Source organism: Chinchilla lanigera, unplaced genomic scaffold (genome assembly GCF_000276665.1).
Source record: "Chinchilla lanigera isolate Chin_1 unplaced genomic scaffold, ChiLan1.0 scaffold00040, whole genome shotgun sequence".
In the NCBI taxonomy this organism is placed as follows: Eukaryota; Metazoa; Chordata; class Mammalia; order Rodentia; family Chinchillidae; genus Chinchilla; species Chinchilla lanigera.
In genome coordinates, this window is record NW_004955441.1 from 1,803,344 (window position 1) to 1,814,482 (window position 11,139).

At 40.0% G+C, this 11,139-nt stretch overlaps 1 protein-coding gene across 1 annotated transcript in view; it reads right to left on the reverse strand.

Annotated features, from left to right (window-relative positions):
- Window positions 1–10,753, reverse strand: part of Fam98a (family with sequence similarity 98, member A) — a 14,644-nt gene extending 3,891 nt beyond the window's left edge. The window contains exons 1-4 of the mRNA XM_005390857.2: window positions 10,594–10,753; window positions 7,626–7,774; window positions 4,851–4,985; window positions 550–734 (exon numbers count right to left, since the gene is read on the reverse strand). Coding sequence (XP_005390914.1) covers window positions 550–734; window positions 4,851–4,985; window positions 7,626–7,774; window positions 10,594–10,646 — 522 coding nt within the window. The 5' untranslated portion in view covers window positions 10,647–10,753. The remainder of the gene's footprint in view (window positions 1–549; window positions 735–4,850; window positions 4,986–7,625; window positions 7,775–10,593) is intronic.
- Between the last annotated feature and the right edge of the window lie 386 nt (window positions 10,754–11,139).

The following is an 11,139-nucleotide window of genomic DNA, read 5'->3' on the forward strand; positions in this document are numbered from 1 at the left end:
AAAAAAAAAAAAAAGAAAGTGCATGTTCTTAATGAAATATATAAAAATAACTGTTTATAATGTGTGGTATAAAAACAATTCTAATTTATTTTCACGTAGTAAATCTTAGCAGCCAACAAATCTTATTTGCCAACTGGAACATATAAAGACCCAAAATGATTAAATTAAAAAACAGAAAACATCCTTTTTTATCCAGTCAGTGGGGAAGAGAGTGGTAACATTTAATGATAAACACCATAAAAATTGCATAAAATGATAATTTTCAAAAGGACTTAAATCTTAATTCTTTTTACATTATATCTAGCTTACCTCAACTTTTAAACCAAAGTGTAAAGTTTCCTTTTTGAAAAAGAGACATGCTAATATGTTTTTTAAAATACTGGTTTCTCATTAAGTCATCTGGATTTAAAATCCAAAACTTATTTAGTAACAATTATTTAATAATATGCACATTAGGTTCCCATTAAGAGAAATAAACTTAAAAGTTTCTATCAAACAAATGTAGGACTATGCCTTTAATACACTACAATCTGGTACTAAAGGTCTTACTTTTTTTTCAATCCCGCTGAAGAATTGGAACATAGTTATATTGGCTGGAGGTTTGGACATTCCTAGAGCAATACATATGCCTTTCAACTCTTGAAAGACCTCACTACCGCCTCCTTCTTGAGCTTTTTTTGGAGGAGCATTCACACAGAGCATTCTGGCAGCTTCTAGTTCTGAGATGAGGTATGCTGAAGTAAACAAAATAAGATTTCAAAATGAGATACAGCTATAGTTAATAGTCATAAGTCTGGAGTCACAACTCTATAGAGCTAATGATATGTAACTTTTAAAGCTGCAAGAATGGATAAAAACAAGAAAGAAAAATCATTTTTACCTGCAAATGACATAACATATAAACTGGTTATGTAATTCAGGTATTTAACCAATATATAATGATAAAGTTTAATTTAAAATTAAGCATTTCTTCTTTTAAATGAAAAGTTCAAGGTAGAACACCTGAGTTTTGGATTTTTACATTCTATTATTAAAGAACCTCCAGAACAGGGGTTGGCATCTGTTAAAAATTTGCAAAAGGTAATGGCCGATTTTAAATGTACATATACACATACATACATACATGTATATTCTCACCACTTATGAGCACCAGTGATACAATTCCCTTGCCCTCTTGTCTCTCAGTAATTAGGCACACTGTCTAGAACTAGTGAGAAACATTCCTAAGTATCGAGGTTTGAGTTACAGAGGTGTAAAGGTACTAAACTCCCCAAAGTTCCTTTCCCAAGTCTCTAGAAACCTTATGTTGCTCTCTGGCTGTCCAAAAAAGCCTCTTCCGTCTGTGTTGTGAGGATGTCCTCTCTCCCTGCTTTTCTCAACCTGCTCCCTCTCCAACAACAAAACTTTCAAATCATGTTTTGGCAGAATCTCCTTTGTGTCAGAATCATCCCTTTGTGTTTCAGCCAGAAGTAAGGAAGGACACAATCGGTTCAGGTAACTTAGTTGAAGGTATAAATATCTAATTCCATTCCTTTAACTTTCCCAAGGACATTTTTAACTTTTTAAAAGATGATTTAAAAATCACTTGAATCTTAGGATTTTAGGTTACGTGGCAAAGTAAGATCCTCTGACAATGTAAGAACACAGTATTGGAAAAAGACATCTTCTAGCCTTGTAAGCCCTATTAAAAGTGCAAAAGAGTGATTAGCTTAAATAGCTCACTTACTATCCTCAAAATGTAAGGCTAGGACCAAGGGGGCCATAATTTTCGCAAATCATTTCTGAAAAGCTGCCAACTCCTGTTCTAAAACAATAAAACAGCTCTGTTTCTGCAAAGGTCATCCTAAATAGGCCTGATAGCCTTAATGCATTCCATATACCAAACTGTACGTATGCATTAAAACATGAAGCAGTGAAACCCCAGAGTTATAAAAATCACCACTGTTGTTATAACTAGGTTTTACTACTAGCACACTGCCACACTCATCCACTTACATACAATCTGTGACTGTCCTTCTGCTACAATGGCAGAGCTGAGTAATTGTCACAGAGACCTCACGGCCTGCACAACCGGAAATACTTACTAGTTGTGCCTTTAAGGAAACATTTTGCCAACCCTTTTCTAGAAAATCATATACTGTACGATTTAACAAACTGGTTCCTAAATTTAGGACAACATAGCTCAGGCATTTACAAAATTTATTTACCAATATAATTAACATGAAAAACTTGAACTGTAAATGATGCATTCAAAGCACTAGGAATGGTATGGAGATTTTATTTTTTAAAAAAGATTATCTCTACTGATGCTCTAGTTAGGAATAAGATATGCCCCTCCTGCTAAAAAAGATAAGTAGCTTTTCATCCAGAATTCTTAACTGGCCAGGCATGGCGGTACACCCTCATAATCTTAGCACCAAGGAAGGCTGAGGCAGGAGCAACGCAAGTTTGAGCCCAGCCTGGGCAACTCAGTCACTTAGCAAGACTGTCTCAAAGTAAGGGCTGGAGATACAGCTCAGCGCAAAGGCCAACAAAACAAAAGCAAAGACATACTGGTCTCGGTGTGGTGGCTACACAGCTATAATATCGGCACTCTCAAAAGTCTGGGGCAGGAGATCACAAGTTCAGGTCCTATATCCTGGGCAATTTAGCAACACCCTGTCTCAAAATAAAAAATAAAGCCTAGTGATATAGCTCAGTACAAAGGCTCTGGGTTCAATCTCTGGTATGGCAAAAACCAACAACAGAAAAAAGAAAAAAATTCCATCTCTATTCTATCTTAATTTACCCATGGGAAATAATGTGAGAACCATAAAAGGTCAAAGAACAGGTAAAACAGAGTCCTCAGCGTGATACCAGAACTTTTAAATCACACACTCAAATACTATTCTATTTCACTAACAGTTCTAATAAGGTTCATTTACCCCCACCCCAATGTGCTCAAAGATTCAAATTACTGAGGCAAAGGTGCTTGAAGTAAAACTGTAACAGTAAAATGTGACAACTATTACCTGGGAAGGTGAGAACTAGTTACACAAAGCAGCAATGAATAAATGTGTGAAATACTAGAATGGAAGAGTGATTACCAACTGCACAGAACATCTCTAAAAAGGAGAAAACAGCAAAGGCAAAGATAAAGAAGGTGTGCACATATGAAGAATTTAAAAGACAAATAACCTTTAGCTGATTTTGTCATTTGGTTGAGGAACAAACTGATAGACTACTGAAAACCCTTTGAGATGACAGCACATTAAGAAATCAAAGTCTATTAATTATGACCTCAAATGCAAAATACTTTTGGTGCAGTCTGCTTAAAAAACAGCAAAGAGTTAAAAGCATTTTATAAAAACTTACATTCAAAGTGTTATTTTTTTTTCTTTTCTAAAAAAAGTATCAATGATAAGAAGGCTCAACTCTGAGCTCTTTGGATAAATTAGCAATTCTGGGTCATTACTAAGCAGTCATCCTATATAGCTCTTATCTTCCTATGTAAATAACAGTCTGCATACCAAATATTATTGGTAGGAGAAGTAATGTTATGGAGGGAGAATTAGTTGAAAACACCGCTGTTGAGCAAGTTATCCCTCAGTAATAATCATCTGACAAAGAAGTTTGGAAAATGATTCTGGAATAACTTAGTGCCTAAGTATAATGATTACAAACACTTTTTGGTTTTTTTTTGAGACAGGGTCTTGCTATGTAGTGCAGGCCAGCCTTGAAGTCACTATGTAGCCCAGGCTGGCCTCAAATTCATGGGAATCCTCCTGCCTCAGCCTCTCGAGTGCTGGGATTGCAGGCATGCACCACTATGCCCAGGATATAAACACTTTTTAACTTACCCTTCAAAAGTACAGTTTTATGTATTGAGTGACTTGTTTTTGAGGCAAGGTCTTGCTAAGGTGCTCAGGTTGGCCTTGAACTCAATATGTAGCCCAGGCTGACCTTAAACTCATGGCAAACCTCTGGCCTCAGCCTACTGAGTGCTGGGAATGCAGGTGTGCGCTGCCATGCCTGGCTGAGTTCTAGAGGCAAACATTTAAAAAAAAATTCTCTAAATTGTGTCTGTCATAATGACAACGTAGCAGTCAAGTTAACCAAAACTTAATCTAAATGTGTTTTAGAGTGCTTAAAAAATTCTGAAGACTACTGACTGTATTTATTTATGTAAGGCAGTAAAATTTGTGAGTTTACTTAATGTTTTCAAGGTGAAGAGACAAACAGTTGTTAGTATATAAAAACATGGCAAGACCTCTGCATAAAATTTTATTTCCCAGAATGGTAAGTACTCTACAGGAACTGTCCAAGTACTATTACAGGATATTTACAAATGAAATTAAAACCTCCAAACAACAACCAAATCCCAAAGAAATAGCAATAAACAAAATTAATACTTTTAATAGCATCAACTGTATCTAATGAATGCTTACTCTCCTCAAAGAATGAATTTTTAAAAAACCTTCATTATTTCACACTATCTTCCCCATCTACTTAAAAATGTGTTTCTCAGCTAGAATGCAAAGGCTTAGATCACACACTTCAACAACAATCCAAACAGCAATCCGGCACCACCATGGTCACGTCAGGCCAGGCACAACAGCCTGAGTACCACTGAGGTTGAAATGATAAAAGGGCATCAAGTACAGAAACAATGCCACCAGCACACACATGCCCACCATCCGCTGCTACACTGGAAATGTCTTAAAAGTTTGTTGAACTTTCTTACATATTTCTTAACAATAAATAGTACTGAATTAACGGTGCAATGAGATAAAACAAGAACAACAACTAGTTTATCAGTCAAAAAACAGAAATAGAAAATAACAACTACATTCTAGGAGCTATGAACTTACTGAGCAAAAGGAGGCAGTTCTTCTGCACGAGCAGGCGCTTGGTCACATCCCCAGATGTCAGTGAAAGATACGGACAGTTCATCTCCCCTAGCAGCCCACTCACCTCAAGCTGGAATTCTTCAGCTTCACTCGGACCTTTGAAGAATTACAATCATCTTATCTAATGATACTAGTTGTTTTTTTATGAGCATAATAGTTATCATATACAAAGTGAAATTTTTAATATGCTTTTCCAAACTTGCGCTCCTTCCCCTTCTAACTAATCTCTCCTCAAGCCTCTGTAAATACTTCTTGTCCTACACAGTGCTCATTAGGCTGTTCCCTTATTTGACAGTCTTTAAAGGCTTGGAATTTACACTTCATCTAATCTAATTTTTTTCTGCCTGCCTTTAAAAATTATTCACAGCTGCTAGCGTTTGCCCTTCCGAGCAGTTTTAATCATCTACTTATTACCTCCACACACAGACCTCTGTGTCAGGCTGGTCTGCTCACCATCCCAGGAAAGGCCAATCTCACGTCCTTAGCCTTCTTCTGTGTGCACGTATGTGTGGTACTGGAGACTGAACCCACGGCCTCTGCATCAAACCCACATTCCTAGCCCTTTTATTTTCTGAGACACTGTCACTAAGTCACCCGAACAGGACTTGAGTTTGCAGTTCTCCTGCCTCGGCCTCCCAGACTGCTGGGATTACAGGTGTGCATCACCACACCTGGCTTTGAGCCTTCAATTTTAATTACTTTCTCTGACTGACATTTTTCCTCTAGCAAATCCCACCCCTCCATCACAGCCCAGTGGTCCTGCTCTTTGATGAAACCTTCCTTAAGTCCTCTTGATATCAATGACTTTCTCCTGTGAACCGCAAGCAAGAGCATTTAATTAATGTACTCACTCCCAATTATTTCAATGGTACCTAATATTCCCAGTTAGACTAAATGCAAAGACAGAAAACATGACTTCTAGTTCTATAATTCTGTAACATGTACAAAAGCATACAGCAAGGTGAGAAAATGCTTCTTCCTCCTTAACTATTCTGATAGTTCTCTATTCAGTACCATGGGGGGGGGAGTTAAGCACTGAATCATCTGACCCATCCATTTTCTCATCTGTAAAACAAGCACCATATAGCACTGTTTAGCAAACTGTGATGGAAGAACTGTAGGGTTTCAGCGAGCTCCTTCAGAGGCAGCTGGGGAGACGAAAGGGTATGCCAGGAAGACTGCATTATCAGTACTTTGTCAACAGGGATCTACACAGGCTGGGGTTCCACATAGCTCCTTTACAGGCAGCTGAAGAGGATAAGGACCGAGTTATGCTACAGGCACACCCTTCTCGGCTTCAAGAAGAGCTACGCTTTCTTACCTGCTTTATGTGTGGGGTTCTACATAATGTGCCATAAGAACAAAGAGGCTACAAGTTCTAAACAGTCCTCTAGTATAGGTGTTTTCAAAGGCTCCTGCAATCTTTGACATGTTAGGTCAAGAGACACAGTGGGTAAGAATACTGACTCTGAACTTGACTGCTGGGTTGAGTTCTGGCTTTACCTCAGGCAATATATCTGACTTCTTTGGGGCTTTCCTTGTTGATGTATGGGGTAATAAAACCTGCCTCATAGAACTGCCCAGAGGGTGAAGATAGTTAACACAGGCAAAAAGCTTAGTACATAGTAAGTACTCAACGAATGTAAGCCCTACTATCATTATTGTTACACTAGACCTTCCTTAATAATTTTAACTGATCAGACTTGAGCTGATGGTACAGCTCAGTGGTAGAACAACTGCTCAGTAGGTGCCAGGTCCTGAGTTCAATCCCTAGCACACACACAGGCAAACTCTAATGGGATGCAACTAACATACACATCAACTAGGCTGACATCTAAGAGTCAGCTCTTCAAACTGGGATGATGTGGGGGAAAGGGACTTTGTGTGTAGTTCTCCATAAAGGTGGGTTAACAGGTGGGCATTTTTGTTTGTCTGTTATAGGTCTGCCCAGGGCAGAAGGGAGCCATATGGTGGAGTGTCGGGTTCCAAGATTTCGCCTCTTTTAGAGTCAACAACCTAGGCTAAAGCAGTAACAAAACTGGCAAATATAAAACAGCTCTCAGCCTTATAAATCCGATGGTATTGGATTTCATTGTGATGCATTTAATGATATATTCCTATGATAAAGAATGCATCTTAACAAACTTCCTTTTCTTCCAAAGTATAACACAAGTATAATGTCTTTGCTTTGCATGCTATTCATGCTTCGGGAATCTGGTAGTCTCAAAAGAAAAACATCCCAATTTGTAGCTGCCAATCCAGGATCTCACAATTCATGTTTCATAACATATAGAAAGTTCATATATTCTGTTCTTTACTCTCCTTTTTACTATATTTCAGTAATAGGGTCTTTTCAGCCTCCACAAGGATTTATGGTTACACAACTATGTTATGGCTTTTACTTTCAAAATCACCTTATCTCAAAAAACAAAAGTATCCTGGTTATTTTACAAAATTTTTCTTTTATCTTTTTTTTTTTTTTTTTTCCTGAGATAGGGTCTTGCTATGCAGTTCAGCCTGGCCTTGAACTCACTTTGCAGCCCAGGTTGGTCTCAAACTCACAAGGATCCTCCTGCCTCAGCCTCCCAAGTGCTGGGATTACAGGCGTGCGCCACCATGCCCGGCCTCAAAATTTTTCTTTAAATTTACAAAACATTTGAAATTTTATAGTACTAATAATGTCCTATTGACAATTTTACTTTTATATTTTGCACTGAAAAGTGAAAGTCTACTTACTGTTAGTTGCTTGCACATTTTCTTCTAGCTTACAGAGCACTCTTAATTCAGATACCAGCCAAGCACAGAGTCTGGTAAACTCGGGGGAACTGGCTCCAGCAGAGACTGCCTGAGACAGGGCTCCATCCTCCAACAATGGGCCCTTATAACTGGTGAAGAAGAAATTACACTTCAGAAAAGAGTCACACCCAATATGTTACAGGCCAAGTAATCTACATATTATTTATGTAATTAAGCAATAATTTAATAAGACAAATTATGACTAATTTCTGAACTTGCAAATGCAAATAAAACTTAAAACTGTATTGAACCATTAGGAAAATAAACCAAATGGTAACTACATTTTAACCCTTAAAATATGTGACTAACAAAATCACATATACTACTAAATTACATCAACTTTTGCAAATATACTGGAAGCTCTTACTGTGCAAAAGTTTATTATAACTGAATTGAGTATTAAAAGCAGATTAACAAGGGATAGCTAATTATACTTACTGTTTTAGAAATAGTATTACCATTATAGTTATGTTTTCCAGAAATTTTTTTCCAGCAAGCAGGTTACTTTTAGTGACTTCCTTGAGAAGTTTTTGCAACTAATTACTTATTTCTCTTTTCTATATTTGACAACAGTTAAGAGTAGTAAGAAACACTAGTACTAGTGAAATGTCAAGATCAGCTTAAATACTGTTAGCCAGTTTGCGAACTGGTACATCTGAATCCTAATCTTTAGTGAGTTCATGTAGTTATAAGATATTCAAACATTCATGATAGTAGTAACTATAGTCATCTATACTCTAAAACTTAAGATTTTGCTGCTCAATGTAATCCTAAAATACATATTATTCATATTACCTCATATTTTTTAAATGAAATATTGATAAAATACTTATTAAAGATGATACATGAACTATACTTTATAATAATGTGATGTTTAGAAGTTTGGCTATGTTGGAGAAAAGATGATTCTCAATCCTTTAAAAATGTGATTATACATTTACATATGAAATGGAATGGTAAAATCTTGGAAAAAAATCTGAGTGTACATAGTCTAGCATCTAGATTAAAAAACCACTTATTATATACTGGAATGAAGACACTAGGCCTAGAAATTTCTCTTCGTGTTTCACATTTACACTTCACCGGTTTATTCAACAGGTAGATACTGAATTCCTACTGTGTGCCAGGTTAGAGGAGAGACAGGCATTCAACTCTACTACTTTCTAGTGAATCCTTTAAAATACATGGCAGTCAATTAAAGCTGAACTTTAATATCTGAATGCCACCAAGTTAAGTTAAAATTTACAGTTTTCAGTAAATCCCATGGTTTACATTATAGGTTTAATTATTACCTTTTTATACCCAAGGTAATTTTTTTAATTAATATTATTTCTTTAATTACAATTACTGCAGTAATAATTACTTTTTATACCCACGGTAAGGAAAATATAGTTCAAGGAGGCTAAAAGAACAATAATGGAAAGAAACTGCATCCACAGCCAACTGTTTAGTGACCTTTATCCATATGGAACAACTACACTGAAATAAAGTCCACCTCCTTTCTCATTCCATTCCTTCAGGCTAAGTGCAGGTGTCACTTCTTCCAGGAAGCTTCTAGGATTTCCTTTCCTTTCCTAGGAAAGGACAGCCCCAGTGCCCCTCATGACATTCTCTCACAGTACCGTGTGAGCCTTTCTTCTGCCTCACCTTGTACCCTAAGAGCCAAGCCCAACAGTTCCACAGAGCAAGCGTTCCTCAAAAATGTTCAGTACTGACTGATTTCACATGTGAGCAAGTGGCTCAGTGTGAGATGTCCCCAAAAAAGAGCATTTTGCAGAGTGTGACTTTTATTTATACCCTAATGAATGAAATAGCTCCCTCAGATGTGGCACATTCAGGAATATCAGAGCAAGTTTCAAAGAAAACATTGGTAATTCACTTTGACCAAGAAAGACTAGTACCACTGCCTTTCTTAAAAATTTCGATTAGGACAAGCAAGTTATTTAAATGTGCCAACTCTGGGAACCCTCAAAAGTGTCCTTTAGGAAAGGTTCATCTTAAAGGTTTCTCTCGTCCTGAAAAAGCCTAAGTGAACGGTTTGATAAAAGACTAGTTACTTCCCAATACAACTACCTAAACCTGTACTTTTTTCTTTTGCAATAGTACCTGTAGGCAAACACTCCAATCATACAATTTGTTTCTGGAACCTCGGTTAGCCCACAAGGTTCCAAGTTCTCAAGTTAAGAGAACACATCGATCCGGGTGACCCAGTAAGATAAGAAGCACTATTGCCAATCTTTGAGGTCCTGATGAATTACGATTGGATGACAGGGAGAGAAACACATGTAAAACAGACATGCAGGTTCTTAATGGGTGAAGAGGACGTGGGCTAACACACTCAGCGAGGCAGGGTCCGAGTCGGGAACAACTGCCCGTGGTTTCCAGGTGGGTTCTGGGCACTACCGAGCTGGCTGGAGGAACGCGGGCCGCCCAGACATGTGGCTCGGGGACGCCCGGCTGCATGGAGAGATGACTGGGCAAAGGAGGTTTTCGGAGCGAAGTGGGTGGGGTGGGAGCACAGGCTAAGCGAGGAATTTGGAGATCAGCGGGGAAACGGGGGACCAACTTTGCAGCCTCTCGGTGGGGGCAGGGCAGGACGGGGGCAAGGAGAGGAGCCGGGGTGGGGGTGGAGAACCGAGCCCAGACAATGACACGCATGACTGACAAACGCTGCGGGCAGCTGGGCTGTGGGGAGCACCGGCTAAAGCAGGGGCGTGGGGGCCGGCGGGCCCCGGTCGGCAGGGCAGGGAGCGGACGTGGCAGCGGGGGTCCCGGGGCCAGAGGGAAGCGACACCACGAGCCACGGGTGCGGCGTGGAGAGGCAGGTGTCTCAAGACCGAGGCGCAGAAGGAGTTCCCGGGGCGCCAACAGCGCGGGGCGCGGGACACCCGTGCTTTGGCAGTCTTACCCCAGATCTTCCAACGACTCCAAGATGTCAGGCTCCATGAGGTCACACTCCATGCTACTGTGGTATTCAAATTTCCGAGTCGTCAGACTCCCCTCTTCGCCGGCAACGCGTACACTCACGCATGCGCTCCCGCCCCGGAACTTCCAAGTCGACAGCGGGCGCTCCAGCCTCCGCACTGCGCATGTCCTGAGCGTGCGCGAGCGCCGTGGTCCCGCCCGCCGCCCTGCCCCCACCCGCTCAAGGCGTGCCGGTCCGCACAGGCGAACTACTGAAAGGTGAAGCCAGCGCCCAAAGAAGGGCAAGAGGACTGGCTGCGTGGCAGCTGAACGCAAAGACCCGGGGAAGGGGAGCGCTGTAGACTCCCGGTACGCATGTGCAGATCTTTGGGCGAGGCGGGCAGGGGAGGGGCAGGACTCGGGGAGCCTCTCTGGACTGGGGAGCTTGTTGGTTGTGCTACTTTCGGCCTGCAGGGGGCCACAGGGGTGGGACTCCGCAGCTTTCCGGAGTATTTGAGCTTTAACTGTGCAGTGAAAAAATGGGAAATGT